This window comes from Onychostruthus taczanowskii, unplaced genomic scaffold, assembly GCF_017590055.1.
Source record: "Onychostruthus taczanowskii isolate IOZ18803 unplaced genomic scaffold, ASM1759005v1 scaffold107, whole genome shotgun sequence".
NCBI classification, from domain to species: Eukaryota; Metazoa; Chordata; class Aves; order Passeriformes; family Passeridae; genus Onychostruthus; species Onychostruthus taczanowskii.
The window spans coordinates 2,409,558-2,431,640 of NW_024497297.1; the positions used below are offsets into that span (position 1 = coordinate 2,409,558).

The 22,083-nt window shown below is 58.5% G+C and overlaps 1 protein-coding gene across 1 annotated transcript; it reads right to left on the minus strand.

Annotated features, from left to right (window-relative positions):
- Positions 1-1,756: 1,756 nt before the first annotated feature.
- On the minus strand, positions 1,757-20,380 carry FAIM2 (Fas apoptotic inhibitory molecule 2). Its single transcript, XM_041418655.1, has 12 exons — positions 20,366-20,380; positions 18,707-18,887; positions 15,360-15,463; positions 15,184-15,248; positions 14,524-14,577; positions 10,771-10,821; positions 10,114-10,153; positions 9,489-9,526; positions 8,360-8,447; positions 7,318-7,413; positions 3,436-3,489; positions 1,757-1,906 (listed from the first exon to the last, which is right to left on the minus strand). Exons 1-12 carry the CDS (start codon positions 20,378-20,380, stop codon positions 1,757-1,759), a joined length of 936 nt encoding a protein of 311 aa, XP_041274589.1.
- Positions 20,381-22,083: the final 1,703 nt, after the last annotated feature.

The window sequence follows — 22,083 nt, forward strand, 5'->3', positions numbered from 1 at the left end:
TGGTTTTTGTCCAGTAAGATTTTTTGGTCTGGTTATGGGTTTTTTGTCTGGTTGCATTTTTTTGTGTCTGACTGAGGTTTTTTGGTCTGGTTGGGTTTTTTTGGTCTGGTTGGGTTTTTTTGGTCTGGTTATGGGTTTTTTGTCTGGTTGCATTTTTTTGTGTCTGACTGAGGTTTTTTGGTCTGGTTGAGGTTTTTTGGTCTGGTTGGGTTGGGGTTTTTTTTTTTTTTGGGGATGTTTTAGGAAGGAAGACAAGGGGAATTTTGGGTTGGTTTGGGTTTTTTGGTTTGGTTGGGTTGGGTTTTTTTTTTTTTTTTTTTTTTTGGGATGTTTTAGGAAGGAAGACAAGGCGAAGGCATCACTCCTGCTCATCGCTGCAGCCGCGGAGGGGCCGGAGCGTTTCCATTCCCTGCACAGTGACTTTCCCTGGACACGTGTGGCATGAGGACAGGACATGTGTGGGGTAAAACCCAGGGCAGAAGGAGCAGGAACGTTCCAGCGTTCTGGCAGAGCCTCTCTGCAGCAGGAATTGCTGGAGGCAGCTCCCTGACGCACTCGCCGGCATTCCCAGCGAGATGGGAGATACCAGGTCCTATCTGCAGGAGGGATCACTCTTGGAATGAGAGCAAAAGGCCCCTTATCTCTCCGGGGAGCTTTACAGCCCCAGATCAGCCAGCTGAGCCCCAAACAGGGAATGTGAGCGGCCACGGTGGAAAGTTACCCGAGCACATCCAGAGCCCGCGCTGACATTCCCGTTTGGGAGAGGAGAAATGGAAAACAGCCAGGGAGAGGGAACACTGCTGCTCCAATGGCCTCAGCCCCTGGAAAGAAGCCCTTAGGAATGCTCAGTTGGAGCAACCAAGAGAGTTCTGTGGGGGTGTCAGAGCCTCAGGGTGGGTCACAGGATCCCAGCCCATTTCCCACACGGAATGGCATTTCCCAGCATGGAAACCCAGCCTCCTCCATCTCTTCTCTGCCATTTCTTGGCAATATTCCTTCCCTGGGATCCCAACCCCTCCATGAGGAGCCACACTCCAGAGAGAACCAGCACACTCCCCTGGGTGGGACTCATGGATCTGGGAAGGGAAGGGAAGGGAAGGGAAGGGAAGGGAAGGGAAGGACACTCAGCTGGATGCAAGGGATCCAGGGGAATTTTTCCTGCAGTGGCACCAGGGATGACCTCAGAGAGCTGCACGTCCTGAACAAACAGGTTCCCTGTGCCTGGAGCACTGAAATCCATCTACGTGATCCCACACTCCACGTTTCCAACAGCAGGAGTCACCAGGAATAGCACAGAGGCCACCAAGCTCCAATGGATTGTGGGAAACAGGGCAATGCAAGGATTCCCCAAGGCTTTTCCCTTTTCCCTAACCAAATTCCCTGCTCTGCTGCCTTCACTGTTGTTTTGTCACAGCACTTTCACCCCGTGATGGGCAGCACTCAGAGGGCACCTCCAGCAGCCCCTGGGGCCAGGAAGGTCCCGGTCTCCTGCCCCAGCCTCTGGATTGGTGTGGGCTGGGCAGGATTGGGGGGAGCAGAAGAGACACGACACTGAAGCCCTGCTTTGCTCTCTGGGTCACAAAGGCCTGGCAGCAAATGTACAAAGCTGCAGGAGGGGCCTGGGGCTCCTCAGTGCGTTGGATGGACCAGAAAGGGAGGGACTGGGTCAGGCTGGAGGGTTTGAACCCTTTCACCTCTGCTTTTCAATTGAACCCCTCATGTTTGCCAGCACAGGGAGCATCCTGCCCCGCTGCCCTCACTCCTGGCTGGAGCCAAAGAACTGCAGGAAGAAGGAGAAGATATAGATGATGTCCAGGTAGATGTTGAGGGCTCCAAAGATGTATTCCTCGGGGCTCAGCGAGTACCGGCGGTTCCCCATCAGCATCTGCGTGTCCAGGGCCAGGAACTGGAAGGGAAAGGAGGAAACCCTGGGACAGTGACAGGGAGGTTTGTCCCAGGGAGGCAAGAAGGGCTCTAATGACAGAAGAAGTCCCTGGATCAGGGTGCAGCCCCTTTTTATGTGCTGTAGCCACAATTTAAGAGCTCAGAACAAGGCACTGAATGAGCTGTAACTTTCTCCTTCCCTCATTTCCCTCCTGACAATCAAACCCTAAGTGCAGCTCCCACTCCAGGCCCTCTTCCCTCAGGCTTCCTCCATCCCAAGGCCAGCTCTGGAGCCACACTCCCTCCTCTTTCTCCCCCAGAGCCCATAATTTGTTATTCCCACACTTCCCTCGGGTGGGAAACACCTGCCAGGGAACGAGGTGGTCACAGGGTGACCTGGCCCCAACAGGATACAGAGCAGCACCACCAGAAATCCCAGGTGTGACCCAAATCCACCATTCTCTCCTCCCTCCCTTTCCTCCTGCCTCCTCACGGCTCCAGAGCTCCCCAGGGCTGCACCACTCTCCAGAGATGCTGTTTTATCCCCCCAGAACAAATCCCAGCCGAGCTGCCCTGGCAGGGCCAGGCCGAGGCTCTGACTGATGTTTATGGGGTAATTATCAGATGTTGAAGCCTCCTTGTATTTTACAGAGGGATCTTGAGCCATGAATCAGCGCTGAGCTCCCCGCGCTCCCTTGGAGTGACTTTTATGGGTGATAAAGGCAATTGCTCAACTGCTCCGATTCCCAACATGCCCAATGGGCACCGCCTCGGAGCCCAGGGCAGCCCCGGGCTGAGCCCAGGCCCCGGGAGCACCGGGCACCTCCCCTGGCATCTGCCCCGGCCGGGTCCCGGTGCAGCACCGCCGGGACGCGCACGGGAACGGACCCCGGCAGCAAGCCAAGCCTTTTTTTGGAGGAGCTGCCCAGCTCCGGGGCTTTTCCCGCCTGTCCTAATGCCTCTTAATCCCCAATCTCAGCCTTCCCTGTTTTTCTGCACCTCTGTGAGCCAAGCTCATCTCAAACCTTGGCTCGCTCTCCCCCAACCAGCCCCGACTCGACCGTGCAGCCTCATCCCTGGATCCCAGCGCTCCCGGGGCTGTGCCGAGCTCAGCTCTGCCTGCTCCACTCCAGAGGCACTTCTGGCCTGTCCCCACGATCCCTGCGGAGCAATCCAGCCGGGATTGCTCACCCCACACGGCTTGGCACTCATTCCATGCCCTGCGCGGGCACCAGCACGTCTGCGGCAGCTCCCGCCGGGATCGCTGCTCCGGGGCTGCCCCGAGCTCTGCAACCCCTGCCCGGCTCCCTGCCATGCTCCATCCCCTGCCCGGCTCCCTGCCATGCTCCAGCCCCTGCCCGGCTCCCTGCCATGCTCCATCCCCTGCCCGGCTCCCTGCCATGCTCCAGCCCCTGCCCGGCTCCCTGCGAGGCTCCAGCCCCTGCCCGGCTCCCTGCAATACCCCAGCCCCAGCCCCTGCCCGGCTCCCTGCGAGGCTCCAGCTCCTTTCCCTGCTGTTTTCCCTGCCGGGTGCCAGGAACAGCCACTCACCATGGTGAAGATCCCAGCCCCGAGCAGAGCGTAGATCGCGTGGAGCCACGGGACCTGAAGGACACAGGGACAGGAACACAGGGACAGGAACACAGGGACACACGGACACAGGGACACAGGGACAGGAACACACGGACACAGGGACACACGGACACACGGACACACAGACACAGGGACACAGGGACAGGAACACAGGGACACACGGAGACAGGAAAATGTACAGGGACACAGAGACAGGGACACAGGGACAGAGACACATGGACACACGGACACATGGGCACATGGACACACGAACACAGGGACACAGGGACACAGACACATGGACAGGGACACATGGACACATGGACACGGACACAGACACATGGACATGGACAGGGACACATGGACACAGGGACACATGGACAGGGACACACAAACACAGACAGGGACACACGGACAGGGACACACAGACACAGCTGTCAGAGCTGCACAGAATGGACTGTGCAGGACTTCCCTCCCGAGGTACTTGGCTGCCGGGTGGAGGGGGAAAGTTGGGAAATGCCCCAAAACCCAGGCTGGATTTGCACCACTTCCAGCTTGTGCAGCTGTTTGGGAATGTTTCTGTGGCACAGAGCAGGGCACGGGTCCTCGGCTCCTGAACTTCTCCACCAGCTGCTCCTTATTGCAAACAGCACTTGGCCCCAGTACCTGTCCTGTGGAAATCATGGCATCCTGGAATGGTTTGGGTGGGAAGGGACCTCAAAGGCCATCCAGTCCCACCCTGCCATGGCAGGGACACCTCCCACTGTCCCAGGCTGCTCCAAGCCCTGTCCAACCTGGCCTTGGACACTTCCACGGGTGGGGAAGCCACAGGTCCCAGTCCCAGCACTCTCATGATGGAACACTCTGGAGCACCCCCAGAATGGATTTATTACCCAAACACAGCTGGTCCCCCTGGAAGAAACACCAAATATTCCAAGAGCTGGAGCCAGCTTTAACTGGCCTGAGGGAACAGCTGGGTCTGTGTCAGGGGAGGTTTGGGTTGGATATTGGGAAAAGCTTCTTGCACTGGAACACCTCCCCAGGGCTGCCAGAGCTCCAGGAGCAGTTGGGCAATGCCCAGGCACAAGGTGGGATTGTTGGGATGTCCTGGGCAGGGCCAGGAGTTGGACTGGCTGACCCTGGGTGTCCCTTCCCCCTTAGGACACTCCATGATTCTAATTAAAGAACAATTTAAATATATTCATCCGTGGGAGTCTCAGGGGAATTTCACCGGGACTGGGAGCAAAGCTCAGCCCCTGCTGTGGCCCAGAGGAACCAGGAGGAGGTTCTGGTCCAGTCCCAGATGGGTTCAGTGAAGCCAGGGCTGTCCCTGCCTTTGGGCTCATTCCCACACTGTGGTTCTTATCTCACCACGTGTCAGGTGAGGAGGAGCTGTCTCTCTGGTTTCACGGATGTGCTTTGGCACTGGGAGCTGCTCCAGCCTCACATTCCCACTGGGAAGAGGAGAAGCTCAAGCCCAGACAGCCAGACTCCAACCCTTTGGAATGGCCAGGCTGCGTTTGTCCAGCACCAGCTCCAGGGCTGGGACCAGTGGGATCCTCCTGGAGGTCTCCCTTAGGGAATGACTCGGGGCAGAGGAGCTGGCTGGGATGGGGAGGGATTTGGGATCCCAGGAGCCTCTCAGGTGATTTATGGCACCTGCCTGGCCCCAACCCCCTTCCCTCATCCATGCCCGTGTCCCCGGGGCTGCCAGACCCTCTGGGGGTGACACCTGCCAGGACGAGACACCCTTGGATGCCGCCCAGCCCTGCTCCAGGCTGGCTGGAAGCTGCTCCAAGATTTCCCTGAGCACAGCTGGGGCCAGGAGTGGCTGCAGAGGCCAAAGGAGGTGGCTGGAGCTGTGTGAGGGCTTGGCAGGCCCTGGGGACACACGGGGGTCACTGTCCCCTGGGGACACACAGGGGGTCACTGTCCTTCAGGGACACACAGGGGTCACTGTCCCTCGGGGACACACAGGGGTCACTGTCCTTCAGGGACACACAGGGGTCACTGTCCCTCGGGGACACACAGGGGTCACTGTCCCCTGGGGACACACAGGGGTGTCACTGTCCCTCAGGGACACACAGGGGGTCACTGTCCTTCAGGGACACACAGGGGGTCACTGTCCCTTGGGGAACACAGGGGTGTCACTCTCCCCTGGGGACACACAGGGGGTCACTGTCCCCTGGGGAAACGCAGGGGCGTCACTGTCCCTTAGGGACAGGGACACCCCTGCGTTTGCCCAGGGGACAGTGACACCCCTGCGTTCCCCCAGGGGACAGTGTCACTCCTGTGTGTCCCTAAGGGACACAGGGGTGTCACTGTCCCTCAGGGACACACAGGGGTCACTGTCCCTTGGGGACACACAGGAGTGTCACTGTCCCCTGGGGAAACGCAGGGGTGTCACTGTCCCTAAGGGACACACAGGGGGTCACTGTCCCCTGGGGACACATAGGGGTCACTGTCCTTCAGGGACACACAGGGGGTCACTGTCCCTAAGGGACACAGGGGGGTCACTGTCCCTCGGGGACATACAGGGATGTCACTGTCCCTTGGGGACACACAGGGGTCACTGTCCCCTGGGGACACACAGGGGTGTCACTGTCCCTAAGGGACACACAGGGGGTCACTGTCTTTCAGGGACACACAGGGGGGGTCACTGTCCCTTGGGGACACACAGGAGTGTCACTGTCCCCTGGGGAAACGCAGGGGTGTCACTGTCCCTAAGGGACACACAGGGGGTCACTGTCCCCTGGGGACACATAGGGGTCACTGTCCTTCAGGGACACACAGGGGGTCACTGTCCCTAAGGGACACAGGGGGGTCACTGTCCTTCAGGGACACACAGGGGGTCACTGTCCCTCGGGGACATACAGGGATGTCACTGTCCTTCAGGGACACACAGGGGGTCACTGTCTTTCAGGGACACACAGGGGGTCACTGTCCTTCAGGGACACACAGGGGGGGTCACTGTCCCTTGGGGACACACAGGGGTGTCACTGTCCCCTTGGACTTGGCTCCTGAGGGTCACTCACACCTCAGGGCCATTGCTGAGAAACTGAGGCCTCAGGATTTGAACTCTGCAGGTGCTGGGTGTTAGTCCTGAGCCCAAGTCCTGCCCTGGACTTGGGACAGAGTTTAATGAGCTCATTTCCTTGGTTTTACTGAGGGGAAACAGAGGCCTGAGCAGAGGCAGCTGTGCCCAGGTGAGACCCCATTGGCATCCAGGGGGGTCCCAGCACAGGAAGAGCATGGATGTGTTGGAATGAGCCCAAAGGAGGCCACGGAGCTGCTCCAAGGGCTGGAGGCAGGCTGGGAGAGCTGGGGGTGCTCACCTGGAGAGGAGAAGGCTCCAGGGAGAGCTCAGAGCCCGTGCAGGGCCTGGAGGGGCTCCAGGAGAGCTGCAGAGGGACTGGGGACAAGGGACAGGGGGACAGGACACAGCGAATGGCTGCCACTGCAGGGGGCAGGGATGGATGGGAGATTGGGCAGGAATTCCTCCCTGGGAGGGTGGGCAGGCCCTGGGATGGATTTCCCAGAGCTGCCCCTGATCCCTGGCAGTGCCCAGGCCAGGCTGGACAGGGCTGGAGCAGTCTGGGGCAGCGGGAGGTGTCCCTGCCATGGCAGGGGTGGGACTGTATGGGCTTTGAGGTCCCTCCTGACCAAACTCATTCCATGATTCCACCGCCAGGAACAGCAGGAAGCGTCCTCAGCCCTGGGCAGTTCCATCCTTGAGCCGTTCCTCACGGTCCATCCCAGGAATGACCCTGCCCTTCCATCCCTCCATGGGGGTTCCCACCCATTTTCAGGGAGCTGGGCCCCCCCTCCCAGCACGCCCAGTTTGGGCCAGCTTTCACTCACGTATTGGTAGGGCAGGATGACAGCCAGGACCAGCCCCCCCAGGAACAGCACCATGAGCAGCACGAAGAGAACGCCCTGGTACGAGGTGAAGTCAAACTGCGGACGGGAAGGAGGAGTTTCTGTTCCAGGGCTGCTCTGGGGGAGCTGCAGCTCCCGAGCCCCACTGGGACTCACCTGGAGCTGGTTCTGCCTCTGCATCCCAACAGCCAGCCCCTGGCACAGAGCCAAGACCTCCCAAATCCCCCTTAGTGCCACGGGAAGGGCTTGGGTCTCGCCACGCACCGGGAATCCCAAATCCATCACACACGAGTGTTCTCCTGCCCCCACAGCCCAGCCCTCTGAAACTCCCAGTCTGCCACCATGCAGCCTCTTCCAGCCCCTCTGACATCCCTGACACATCCCAATCCTCCAAAAATCCCAGATTATTCCCACACCTCAGCAACTTCCAGTCCCGTGTACACCTATGGCACACCCCAACCCACAAAGAAATCCCATTTTATTTCCATAAATCAGCATCTTCTAACCCCCACCCCAATCCACAAAAAATCTCATTTTATTCCCATGAATCAGCATCTTCTAGCCCCCACCCCAATCCACAAAAAATCTCATTTTATTCCCATGAATCAGCATCTTCTAGCCCCCACCCCAATCCACAAAAAGTCCCATTTTATTCCCATAAATCAGCATCTTCTAGCCCCCACCCCAATCCACAAAAAATCTCATTTTATTCCCATAAATCAGCATCTTCTGGCCCCACCCCAATCCACAAAAAATCTCATTTTATTCCCATAAATCAGCATCTTCTAGCCCCCACCCCAATCCACAAAAAATCTCATTTTGTTCCCATGAATCAGAATCTTCTAGCCCCACTTACATCCCAGCCACATCCCTCCCTAGCACGTATCCTGATCCACTCCAACCTCCTCGTGCCATCCCCACCTGCCTCGGGCTGCTCCTGTTTCCAGAGCCCTCCAGACACCCCCAGCTGCCCCCACCGTGCCCCAGGAGTGCCCCTTCCCGAGGGAGGCTCCCACAGTCCCACCTTGCTCTGGAAGCTGAAGATGGTGACAGACAGACAGACCAGGGCCGTGATCCCCAGGCACAGCAGCACCGACTTGGTGTTGTAGTAACTGCAGAATGAGCAGGAAAAGCACATTGGGATCATTCCCACGGGGATGGGAAGGGGGATTCAGACAGGCAGGAGCTGGGCAAGGAATCCTACAGGCACAAACAGTGCTGGAATTATCAATATTCCACACTAGTGTTAGAAGAGGAAGGATAGAAAAAAGCTTGGATGGGTTTTCCTGCTGTTTTGAAGCACAGAGGGAAGGCAGGAGGGTCCGTCTGGGCCTCCCAGAGCTTCGGGGCAGCTCCAAGTCCACCAATCCCACTGTCCATGGACAGACAGGGAATGGGGGAGATCCTGACGAGGAGGCAACAAAACCAGGATGACAAAAGGCACTGCAGCACGAGGGGAAACCAAAGGAGCAGCCCCTGGCTCCTGCCCTGTCTGGCTTTTGGAAAAGGGCAGGAAGGAGGGATTGGAGCGGGCACAGGGGCTGCAGTCTCAGGCTGGAATGGTTTCCAGGCTGGATCAGGATTTTGGCTGCAGTGCCAGGCTCAGCCCTTGGGAAAGCCAGTCCTGCTCTCCCTGGGGGCATTGGTGTGGAGTCTCTGGAGTTTTCCCCCTGGAGCTGCTGAGGCTGCAGATTTCTTTGTCCCAATCCATCCATCAGCCACCCTGGGTCGTGTCCCTCTCTCCAGGCTCCCACGTGAGCTAGGAGCAGATTTCCTGGTGCAAATGAGCGGAAGGGAACCGGCTGGGATACAAATTCCTGAAAGTGCTGGAAAAAAATCCTTGGCTCACTGCAGCCCCACCTGCCTGGGACCTGCCCAGTGAGAAATGTGGGATCACTGAGCGGTCACCTCCTGCCCATCCAGGTGCTGCCCTGTCCTGGCCCTCCAGGGCTCTCCTGCAGGATTTGGGATGTGGGAATCCTCCAGTGCTGCCACCCTTGGGACAGGGACAGACCTTGGAAACCTTCCTTGGAAAGTTTTCACAGGGAAGCTCCAGCTTTGTGTGGCTGCTGGGAGCCCCAGACAGCTCAGGTAGCTCAGGAATATGGAATGTTTTCAGGAAGAGACAGGACACAGGACAGAGCCCAACCCACCTGGAGAGCATGGCAGTGAGATAGGCCATGGACAGGGTCTGGGGGAAAACACAGCCTGGTTAGTGCCCTCATGCCCAGAGCAGACACCACAGGAAATCCCTCAATCCCAGAGAAAAGGGCAGGGAAGCATCTCAGACTCTCAGGAGAAGGAACTTGGCAGCATTTGGACCCCTCCAGTGATTATGGGCACAGGAGAGGGCAGGGGGAGGGCAAACGGGACAGGAGCATCCCCTGCTCCTGCATCCCTCCCACACAGAGCCAGCTCCCATCCCAATTCCAGCTCCCATCCCACATTCCAGCTCCCATCCCACATCCCAGCTCCCATCCCACATCCCAGCTCCCATCCCATATCCCAGCTCCCATCCCACATCCCAGCTCCCATCCCAGCTCCCACCCCAGTTCCCACCCCAGTTCCCACCCCAGTTCCCACCAGACTCCACAGATTATTTTTTGCAAATTTTTAACAAACAGAGGCTCCCTTTTTTCTCAGCTTCTCTCATTCCAGTGCAACCACAGCTCCTCAGGACAATAAGGGGATGAAATTTCCACTTTTCCCCAGGAATGCCAGCCTTGTCCTTGGAGCCACTCTGACCCCAGGCAGATGTTGTCCAGATGTGCTACTCACAAAGATGCTGAGCAGGATCAGATTCCATGGGAAGTATCTCCTGCAAAGGAAACAGGGGTCAATCAGCCGGGGCTGTGCCAGGGAATCCCTGACCACGAGGATAATTAGTGACTGTGAGGGTAATTAATGGCCATCAATGACCCTGCTGGGTAATTAATGTCCATGCTGGTAATTAGCGCCCTGTGCACCAGTGCTGGGGCAGTGCAGGGCACAGTCACCCTGCTGGGAGCCACAGGGCATTTGGGGTCCTCTGGGGCCAGCAGGACAAAGGTCCCCAGGGTATTCCTGCTCCTCTGGGAGCTGACAAGAGATCTTCTGGAATGTTTCATTCCCAGGGCTGCAAACGGGGCAGTTCCTGCTGGGAAGTCACAGATGCCACTGGACTCCCCCAGAGCAGCTGGGGCTGCCCCTGGATCCCTGGCAGTGTCCAAGGCCAGGCTGGATGGGACTTGGAGCAGCCTGGGACAGTGGGAGGTGTCCCTGCCCCTGGCAGGGGTGGCACTGGATGGGCTTTGAGGTCCTTTCCAACCCAAACTATTCCATGATCCCAAGGAAACACAGCAGCTGCATCCCTGCCCCATAATAGGGCTGGAAACCTGAGGAAAACATTCCTGCTGCCCTCCCCAGGCTGTCCCAGACCCCAAAGCATCCCCTTACCTGGGCCCGGAGCAGCAGGCGAGGATCAGGTAGGTGACGAAGAAAACGGCGCTGCAAGGAGAGAGGGAGAGCTCAGGGGGGAAAAGCAACTGGGAGGGTGGTGCAGGAGGAATTCCCTGTGATGGAATTCCCTGGAAAAGCAGCCTGGGATGGTGGTGCAGGAGGAATTCCCTGGGATGGAATTCTTTGGAAAAGCAGCCTGGGATGGAATTCCCTGAAAAAGCAGCCAGGGATGGTGGTGCAGGGGGAAATTCCCTGGGATGGAATTCCCTGAAAAAGCAGCCAGGGATGGTGGTGCAGGGGGGAATTCCCTGGGATGGAATTCCCTGAAAAAGCAGCCAGGGATGGTGGTGCAGGAGGAATTCCCTGGGATGGAATTCCCTGGAAAAGCAGCCGGGGATGGTGGCACAGGGAGAAGTCCCTGGGATGGGGTTGTTGGAGATGCAAACACCCAGCAGGCATGGAGCAGAGTGGTTCCCGCCTCTGGTCCCTCTCACTAAGCCCCTTCCTGCCCTCAGGGGCCTGCTCTGCATGTTCCTGTCCCCGGGGTGGGACAAAACATCCCTGGAGAAGCTGAGGGCTGGGTTTGGAGCAGAGCCAAGGTCGGGTTCAGACCCCAGGGAGCACCCAAATATGTTAATGACAAACAGGGCAGGATCTGGGTTTGTGCTGGCTCTTAGGAAACATTCCTTCCTGGCAAGGGAGGTCAGGCATTGGAAGGGAAGGGGCTGCCCAGGCAGTGGTGGAATCCCATCCTTGGAAGTGTCCAAAAGCCTGTGGAAGTGGCACTGGGGACATGGGCAGCGGGGAGGGGAGGGTTGGTGGTTGGACTCGATGGTCTCCGGGGGCTTTTCCCACCTTCATGATTCCAGGATTCCATGGTTCTGTGAGTTTCTCACAGGAGGTGCCAGGCTTTGCTCCTTGTTTCCAAACCCTTTCTGGCTTGAGGGTGTCAAGGCTGGAGGTTCTTAGACAAAGAGCTAGCAAAGTGACCGGGTTGGAAGGGCTGTGCTGGAGGAGGAGCTGCTCCCATGGTACATCCCTCCAGAAATGGGAATTTCTAGACTTTCCACCCCTGGAAGTGTCCCAGGCCAGGCTGGACAGGGATTGGAGAAAGCTGGGACAGTGGAAGGTGTCCCTGCCCATGGCAGGGGTGGCACTGGATGGACTTGAAGGTCCCTCCAACCCAATCCACTCCAGAGTTCCACTGCTGGAGTGCTTGAGGAAGAGCCCAGGGCAGGGAAGGGCTCAGGGCAGGAAGAGCTGCTCGGGGAAGGGCTCAGGGCAGGAGAATCCATTCAGAAAAGGGCTCAGGGACAAGCCCAAGGCAGGAGGATCCATTCAGAAAAGGGCTCAGGGAAGGGCTCAGGGCTGGAGGATCCATTCAGAAAAGGGCTCAGGGACAAGCCCAGGGCTGGAGGATCCTCCCAGCTCAGCAGAGCCCAAGGTGCCGTGGCTGCCCAGCTCCTCCCAGGTCCTGGCAGGTTTTACCTCCCAGCATTTGACCCTCTCGAAGCACAGCAGCCCCAGAGCCGAAGGAGGCTCTCCTGCCCGCAGCTGGGTGTTTTTCCAGGCTCGGGAAGCTGCTCCCCTGCTCTCCCCGGAGCAGCAGTTCCGGGCGTGCCGATGGCTCCCGATAGCCACTGACCCTCGGCCACGGCAGGGAGGTGAGGGCAGAGCCCAGGGCCACGAGACCCAGGGCACAGAGATAAACCCGGGCCCAGCTCTCCCACTGGGAAACCAGGAAAGCCAGCCTGGACACGGCTGAGCAGCTGGGAGGAGACTGTCAGGAGCACAGAGCCAGCAGGGCAATCCATCCCCTGTCTGCTCTGGATTTATTGCCACTGAGGTGCCATCCCAGCAGTGGGAAAACATCCTGGGGTTCCCAGGTTTATTTTACAGAGGTCTCTGGTTGGGAAGGAGACCCAGGCAAAGAGCAGGAAAAACATTTGGAGACACTGGAATGAAGGGAAGGGCTTGGCTCACTGAGCAGCGAAAAAACAGACAAAATTAAAGTCATGGAATGGTCTGGATGGGAAGGGACCTTAAAACCCACCCCATCCCACCCCTGACATGGCAGGGACACCTCCCACTGCCCCAGGCTGCTCCCAGCCCTGTCCAGCCTGGCCTGGGCACTGCCAGGGATCCAGGGCCAGCTCTGGGAAATCCATCCCAGGGCCTGCCCACCCTCCCAGGGAGGAATTCCTGCCCAATCTCCCATCCATCCCTGCCCCCTGCAGTGGGAGCCATTCCCTGTGTCCTGTCCCCCTGTCCCTTGTCCCCAGTCCCTCTGCAGCTCTCCTGGAGCCCCTCCAGGCCCTGCACGGGCTCTGAGCTCTCCCTGCAGTGGGGTGAGCACCCCCAGCTCTCCCAGCCTGGCTCCACAGGGGCTCCAGCCCTGAGCAGCTCTGTGGCCTCCTCTGGGCTCTCTCCAGCAGCTCCTCATCCTCCCTGTGCGGGACCCCCGGGCTGGGGCAGCTCTGCAGGTGGGGTCTCACCTGGGCACAGGGGGACAATGACCAGGGGGAAATTCCTCCAGGACAGAACCCCCCAGCTGCCCTGAGGGTGTTCCTGCTGGGAAAGGGAGGGAATAAACTCCATCTGGGCAGGAGGCTGGAAGAGTGACCCCAGAGGCCAAGGTGGGGACCTGAGCAGGGCTGAGCCTCCTCTCCCTTGTCCCCTGGGAGGTGACACTGCCTCTCCAAGCCCAGCTGCCCTCTGGAGCACCTCTGGTTCCCTGCTGGTGGCCCGGAGCTCCCATTGCTGCTGTTCCGAGGCTTCTCCCAGGTTACATAAGCCGGTGTCTCATCTCCTGATTTGGGTGTGAACTGATTAAAGCTGAGTTCACCTCACACTCAGTGAGCAGCACTGACCCCACCAGCAGCCCAGAAACCACGGAGCCAGGAGATACCAGCATGGGGAAGCTCCGTTCTGGGCCGGCTGGGGGAACCAAGGAACAGAATCCCAACTTTGGGGCTCTGGGATGGAGCTCCAGGAGTGACAGTTCCACTCAGACATGGCCAGGAACATCCCAAAACCTCCAAATCCACCCCCCATATCCCCTGGATATTATGTAATGCAAATGCCAACAACCACCTGGCTTCCAAGGGGAAAATCCCAAAATTCAGCCTCCATGGTGCCCTGAACATCCTTCCAGGTGTCAGATATGGGGCTCTGCAGTGTTTTCCTGAATGCTCTGCAAGGAGGCCTTTGGAGCTTCCCAGGAGACCTTCCCAAAATCAACCCTCTAAGGTACCCTGGACATCCTTCCAGGTCTCATTAGGAGCTCCTGTTTCCCTGGAAACTCCCCAGTTTTCCCTGGCTTTCTGCAGGAAATACTCAGGTATTTATTTCGACCCTGGTTTCTAGAGCCATTTTTGGGGAAGTGTTTGGAGTTCTCCTCTCTGGTGTTTCTTGCTCATTCAGGTGAGATTTCCCATCTGCTCACCTCAGGCTCACCCATGGCTTGGTGCCCAGAGCAGCTGGGGCAGTGCCCAAGGTTGGGCACTGGGGCTTGGAGCAGCCTGAGATGGTGAGAGGTGTCCCTGCCATGGTGAGCTTTAAGGTCCCTCCCAACCCAACCCATTCCACGATTCCATGACCTTCCCAGTTGCCCCTGGACTCTCTGGAGTGATGCTTCGCATGCAGGACAGGGAAGTGTTTGGGGAGTGTTGGAGACCCTTCCCACATCCCCACAGCCCCAGCTAGGCTGTCTGGAGCGCACAAGGCCTAGGAAAAGCCAGGGATACTCACTAGGAAGCCCAGTACCAGGCAGAGTGGGTCTGGATGTAGCCCTTGACTGGTTCACTGCAAGACAGAAGGAAAAGATCCTGAGCAGGAAGAAGCCAGTCCCTCACAGCTCCCTGCTCAATGAACCCAGGAACAGCCCTAGCACGGGATTAAAAACCCAGCCCTGGGTGAATCCTGAGCCTGTGGAGAGGAATTCCAGCTGCCAGGAGGGAAGGGCAGCGCTGCTCCCCCAGTTCCACAGCGGAGCTGGCTGGGAATGGCTCCCACAGGGGATTAGGGAGCCCAAATCCTCAGGCTGGCAGTGATCCATTATTTATTCTGGAGGCAACATGAGCCACACACACCCAGAGCGCTCGGTCATCCGAGCTGGACAAGGGGATGAGCAGGGGAGGGAAAGCAGCCCCTAGAGCTGGGATCTGGTAACTCCCACAGGGAAAACCCAGCAGTCACTGCCAAGGGCAGCAGCCCTGGGGATCACTCAGGATGGAAGATCCAATCCTGAGCGTGGGTGGGAATGGGAGCAAAAGGACTGAGGGACCTCTGAGTGTTCCCTCAGCTTTGCTTTTCTATTGGAATACTCAGAAAGAATCCAGGTGTGACACAACCCCCAGGAAGCTGCCCAGGGCCCGCTCCCAGGTGGCTCAGGACACACCCAGCACCCACCAGAAGGTGAAGAAAGCCACGATGACAACGGTGACCAGGAGCTGGACCATGAGGATGGCGTAAACCTGCAGGGAGAGGTGATCCATGGATCCCAGAACCCAGCAGAGCCGGGCCCTCCAGGGGCTGGGGGTCCAGCTCTGCCGGCCCAGAGCGCGAGGGACGTGTCCCTCCCTCACCTTCCTGATGAACACCCTGCGCACGTTGCGGTCGTCCCAGCTGAAGGTGGTGAGCAGCTCCGTGTCCCCCGGGTACCCCCCGCTGCCGTAGCTCGGGCTGCTGCCTGCAGAGAGGCCAAAGGAGCCGCTCCAGCTCCCACCCCAATTCCCCCCCAGCTGTGGGACCTGATCCCAGGGACCCACCACGGCTCAGGTGCCCCAAATTCCCACAGGTTCCCTGTGGCATTCACACCTCTGAAAAAATCCCTTCGCCCAGGATTTTTCTCCTGGGAAGCTGAGAAGCCTCAGTGAGAAGGAAAGCAATTCTTATCTCATTTGCTTCTCCTGTGTTCTGCTCATGTGGAATGTGTTTGGAGGTGATTGTTTCATTGGATTCTGATGTGAATTGAGTCTTTGGCCAATCGGGGCCAAGCTGTGTCAGGACTCTGGAAAGAGTCACGAGTTTCATTATTATCTTTTTAGCAATCAGTAAGTATCCCTTCTGTATTCTTTAGTATAGTTTAGTATTCTTTAATATAATACAACATCATAAAGTAATAAATTAGCCTTCTGAGAACATGGAGTCAGGTGCATCATTCCTGCCCTCGTTGGGACACTTCCCAGCAAATACAACAGTTCCTCTGCTCCCTTCCCACTCCTGCTGCTCCTTAGGACCATCCCTGGGAACAGAGGGGGAACGTTCCCACAAACCATCCCAACACCAGGCTGGGTCCTTGTCTGAGGAAACACCAAACCCTCCACAGCAATGGGAGGGCTGGGATCATCCCTTGCTCTCCTTTCACTGGATGTTAAACATCCCCAGAGCAGCTGTGACTCAGCATTCCCTGCGGAGCAGGAGGATTCCCTCGCTGCTCTCCTGAGCTGTGTTTGCATCGTGGCTTTGTCAACAACCTCCCTGCTCCAAGAGCAGCTCCTGGCAGCTCCCTGAGCTCCATCCCTCAACCCCATTTCCATGCAGGGACTCAGGAAACAGTCAAGCACCGAGCCTGAAAAAGGAGGAAACAGCTCCAACGCTACCAGTGAGAAAAACCTTCCCCCAAATCCTCAAATCCCTGCACAAGTCATCTCTGCTTTGCCGAAACAAGAACAGAAGCTCCTGTTGCTGGTTTTTCTTACCCCATCCCTGGAACTGTCCCAGGCCAGGCTGGATGGGGCTGGGAGCAGCCTGGGGCAGTGGCAGTGTCCCTGCCATGGCAGGGGTGGCACTGGATGGGCTGGGAGGGCCCACCCACCCAAACCATTCCATGACTCCATGATTCTGTGCCCTCTGTGCTTTCCTTGCTGATGTCCCCTCCTGTGTCACTGAAGTTCCCCCTGCTGGGTTTCCACTGAAGGATTTTTGTGTGATTTTCCTGCTTTACATTCCTGTCCCTGCCTGGTCCACAGACACCTCCCCTCCTCCTGAGGCTTCTGAGCTCAGGGATACCCAAATCCTTCAGGAAGGTGGAGCAAAGATCCTCTTAATCTCAGAGCAGACACCAGGAGAGCCAAACTCAAGGTCCTGATCCTGATTTTCTCCTGTTTTCCTGGTCAAAAGTTACTCATTCAAAATGCAGGAGCCTCACTTAGGTGACCCCAGCAGCAAATAAGTCCCTGGTGCTCTTCTGTTGCCAATAAATCCCTTGGTCCTTCCTTCCTGCCCCACTGGAGCTGAACCTCCTGTGTGTTCTCCTGGATCCCCCATGGGGCCCAGAGTGCCTGGGGCAGGGAGAATCCCTGGGACACTGCCAGCCTCCTGCACCAAAGCAGTCCCAGCCCACAAACACCCAGCTGGCCCCTAAACACCAACTGGCCTCTAAACACCAACTGGCCCCTAAACACCAAATTGGCCCCTAAACACCAAATTGGCCTCTAAACACCCAGCTGGCCCCTAAACACCAACTGGTCCCTAAACACCAAATTGGCCCCTAAACACCCAGCTGGCCCCTAAACACCCAGCTGGCACCTCAGTGCCCCGAGGAACTGAAGGGTTTTACCCTCCTCCCTCCCTGCCAGCATCCAGAGGGTTTCATTCTCCTCCCTCCTGGTGTCCCCACATCTGTCCCCCCTCCCAAGGCCACAGCAGGACGGTGTGTCCTGAGTTCATGGTCACAGAAAAATCCCAAATCCACATCCCTTGTCTCCAGGTGCTCCCACTCAGGTGTGAGACATCCCATAGAATGGGTTTCCCACCTGGAGCCCCAAAATACCCCATCCCACCCCCTAAACTCCAAATACCCCATCCCAACCCCTAAACCCCAAACACCCCATCTCACCCCCTTTAGGCCTCACCCCCAATAATTCATGGTGACAGCAGAAAAATCCAGATGATCCCCAGAGGCACCTGGGGGGATTTATCCTGTTCCTTAGGGGAAAGGCTGAGAAACCATCAGAACATGCCAGCACAGACAGCAGGGGAGGTTTTCACTCCTTCCCCTTCCCCAGGTATCCCATCCCTGCACCTGGACAGAACAGGCAGCAAAGGACGGAGCAGGGCAAGAGCTCAGGAGTCCCAAAATCCCATAATCCCAGCGTTTTCTCTGGCTGGAACTGTGCTGAGTGAGCACTTAGCCACCCCCAGCGTCACTTCCTGGGCACCAGCCCCAGCTGCAAGCCTGCAGCCATTCCCTGGGCACAGCCAGGGCTTCGTCCTCTGCTATGGCCCAGCAGGAGCTCCAGGGAGCTTCTGTGTTGGAAAAACTGCTGGTTTGCCCAGGAATGGCCACAAGGATGCTGGAACAATCCAGCCTTTGGCTCCAGCCGTGTCCCAGCCTCCCTGGCTCTGGCAGCAGCCACACTCAGGACTGTGACACCTCTTGTGACACCAATTGTGCCACCTCAGCTGCTCTGAGAGCTGGGGCTGAGCAGGAGCTGCAGGAGGGGGTGGGGGGATCCCTGCAGCTGCTCCAGGACTTTTCCTCCAGCCCTGGGAGGTGGGAATGGGGATTTCTCCCACCATGGGACAGGGAAGGAGTTTACCCCCTCGTCTGGAAGGGAGTGAGCTCTCTGGGATGGCTGGAATGGCTTTTATTCACAGATACAGACTTTTATGTGCAGATGGAGATTTTATGTGCAGATGGAAACTTTTACACATCGATAGAGACTCTCCTGTGCAGACAGAGGCTCACAGCTCTACCCTGGGCCAAAATGGGCACCACATCCCTGGTTCTTCTCCTATCCCTGCTCCCCCTCTCATCCCTGCTCCCCCTCTTATCCTGTTCTTATCCCTGTTCCCCCTTTTATCCCAGTTCCCCCTCTTATCCCTGCTCCCCCTCTTATCCCAGCTCCCCCTCTCCTCTCCTCTCCATCCCGGAGGGATCTCTGCCCCCTCTCCCAGGCTCACCCAGCCGAGCCATGGAAGGACTTACTGGGATCCACGTAAGCCCAGCTGGGGTGGAGCGGGGCCGCGGGCGGGGCAGGAAAAGCCCCGGATTTCATCCCTTCTCCCGCTGTCGCCTCCTCGTAGGACGGGGGAGCCGGGGGGGCTGTGGCATTGTCCTTCTTGTCCCCCTGCCCCTCAGAGCTGGGGGGTTTGTTGTTCACAGAGAGCTGCACAGAAAGGGGCAAAGAGAGAGAGAGCTGAGTGAAAGCATCCCAGAAACCGCCCTGGACGAGAAGCTGGCACGGACAGGTTCTGGAGAAGGGGTCAGGAACTGGGAGATGCAGGAACTGAACTGGGAGCCCCCAGCCATTCCTGGGAGCTGGGCACGGGCCCATCCCTGCACCTCGGGAAGGGTGTTCATAACTCGGGGGAGATGGGAAAGCCCCGGAGGTGCTCATTGGGATGAGAAGTTCCAGGCAGGGAGGTCTGAGGGGAGACCCGGAGCCCCCGCGGTGCCTCGGGCTCAACGTGACACCAAAAACATCCAAGGAATTCTCTGCTTCTCATCAAACTTCCTACATTGCTCCTTAAAAAGAGCTTTCAGTTCCTGGGCAGGAAATCCTGAACTCTTCATTCCCATTTAGCCCATTTTGGGTCAGCTGCTCCCAGGAATGCTCTGGTTTGGCCCTCCAGAATTTTCTCCTCGGTGCCCGTGAGGAGGCTCAGCTCTGCTGCTTCCCCGCATTCCAAGGACGTGGGACTGCAGCGAGGAGCCCGCCTGGGGCCACCTGAGCACTCTCCTTGGGAACATGATCCCTTTAACCTGCCGGCTGGCCCTGGGGTAGATAAGTGCCAGGATAAACTCTGCTGCCCGCGGAGGAGCCAGCTCGGCCCCGGGAGCGGCTCCCCACAGCTCGGGGGGCTGCAGTGGCAACGAGCCCCAAAACCAGGGGGCATTAACAGAGCAGAGTGAGCAGGGCTGAAGGGGCCAGGGCACTGAAAACAGCAGGGGTCGAGCTGAGTCCCACGGGCAGATCCAGCTGTGCCAGCCCCCCTGCCAGCCCCTAGGGTCTGTCCTTCCCTGTCCCTTGGGTTTAGGGGGCCGAGATCCTGCAAGCCCCCTCCCCACCCCCCCGGATATCCAAGGAGATCCAGAGGGATGGAGCTGCATCCAGAGCGTTGCCATGGCGATGGTGCATGAGCTGGCAGAGGATCCACAATCCCCCCTCCTCGGTCTGAGAGCATTGGAGAACCCCAAAATCCCCCAAATCCCCAAAATCCAGAGCCCCCGGGCCGGGCAGGAGCTGCCAGGTGGGGACAGGGTGGGACAGTACAATCAGGTCACGGAGTCCCCCGACACCTGCGATTTGGGGGGCGCAGGGGGGTAAAGCGGCCACAGGTCAGGTCCAACAGGGTTTAAGCTGTGCATCCATCACCCCTAAACCAGCCCGATCCCAAAACCAACCCCAAACCGACCTCCACTCTCAAAATCATCCCTAAACCAGCCCTCAACCCCAAAACCAGCCCCCCCAGCCCCTTCCAGCCCCCAGCCCCTCCACCCCCACGGCAAGTTCCGTGCCCGGTACCCAGCTCCCCTTCCACCCATCGTTCTGCTCCTAAATCCCTTCCCTGCGCCGCTCTTCCCCTCCGAACGCGCCGTTATGCAACAGGGACGGGCTCATCCTGCCCGCTCCGGCCTCCTCACCTTCCCCTGGGTCATGGCTGCTGCTGCCCCCGGATCGGGACCGAGCTGGGCGCGGGGTCCCTTCCAGCCCTTCTCCCCGGCGGTGTGGGGCTGGATGCGGCTCCCGCGGCCCCCGCAGCCCCCGCAGCCGCTGCCTTCAGCTTCCAGCAGCGTCCCCGGAGCTGCGGGCGCTGCAGGCAGGGCTGTACCACTGCCAGTCCGCGGCACAGGGGAGCCGGGAGAGCAGCGAGGGATGGGGGGGGGAGAGAGGGTCGGCTGGGGAGAGGGTCCGGATGGAGAGAGGGTCGGGATGGGGGAGATGGAGAGAGGGTCGAGATGAGAGGGATGGGGAGAGGGTCTGGCTGAGGAAGAGGATTGGGACGGGGAGAGATTCAGGATGGAGCAATGGAGAGGGGGTCAGGATGGGGAGACAAAGAGAGGGCCAGGATGGAGAGAGGGTCGGGATGGGGGGGAAGGAGAGAGGGTCGAGATGAGAAGGATGGGGAAAGGGTCAGGATGGGGCAGTGGAGAGGGGGTCAGGATGGGGAGACGGAGAGAAGGTCAGGATGGAGAGAGGGTCGGGATGGGGGGAATGGGGAGAGGATCAGGGTGGAGGGGACATAGAGAAAGGGCTGGGATGGAGAGAGGGTTGGGATAGAGAGAGGGTCGGGGTGGGGGGGAGATGGAGAAAGGGTTGGGATGGGGGCCATGGAGAGAGGGTCGGGACGAGGGGATGTGGGGATGGGCTTAGGGATGGAGAGGATACAGGGCTGGGATGGGATGGGATGGGATGGGATGGGATGGGATGGGATGGGGTGCAGGGTTAGGGAGGATGCAGGGGTGGGATGGGGAGGATGGACAGACACGGCACCCAGGAGCGTGAAGGGTTGAGGTCAGGAATGGGGAGGGTGCATGGACAGGGAGGATGTGGGGATTCAGGGAAAGGGATAACCCAGGGTTAGGAGAATGTGGGGATCCAGGAACAGGGATGATCCAGGGTTAGGGAGAATGTGGGGATCCAGGGAAAGGGATAACCCAGGGTTAGGAGAATGTGGGGATCCAGGAACAGGGATGATCCAGGGTTAGGAAGGATGCAGGGATAGGATCCCACTCCAGGGCTGGGAAGCAGCTGCCCCAGAGCTGCTGAACCTCGGGACTGGGATTTGCAAAGGGAAGGAGGCTCTGAGGAGCCTTTGCTGCTGCCTCAGAGCCAGCCGTGGGAGCAGCTCCCAAATATCCTGGGGGTGCTGTGGGGGCTGGACGCTCCAGTGGGACAAGAGGGAACAGCCTGAGCCGGGCTCGGACAGAGGGCAGGAGGGAGGAATCCCACATGGACGGCTCCTGGGTCCCACCCTTGTCCCCTCGGGGCCGCTGCAGCCCCAGGGGGCACAGGGAGGGTCTGGAGCAGCCCCACCCCCACAGCAGGTTATTGATCAGTGTTATTGATCCAAGCCCATGGACAGGGGGAAAATGGGGATCTCCCAGCCCAGGGGAAGGGGCACTTAGGGAATCGGGGTTTTCACTGCTCTGACAGAGCCTGAGTGGGGGAAATACAACCTCAGGGTACAGGGAGATGGGGACATCTGCTCTTGTGCCACAGGCAGCAGGACGTGAGGGAAAATTGTCCCTTTTGAAGGGTGAAGGGGCTCCCACGGGCCCAGGATAGAGGAAGGAACAGTGGAAACACAGCCCAGGCTCCACCTGGAGCCCAGAGAGGGGCTGGAGAGGAATGGGAGCTC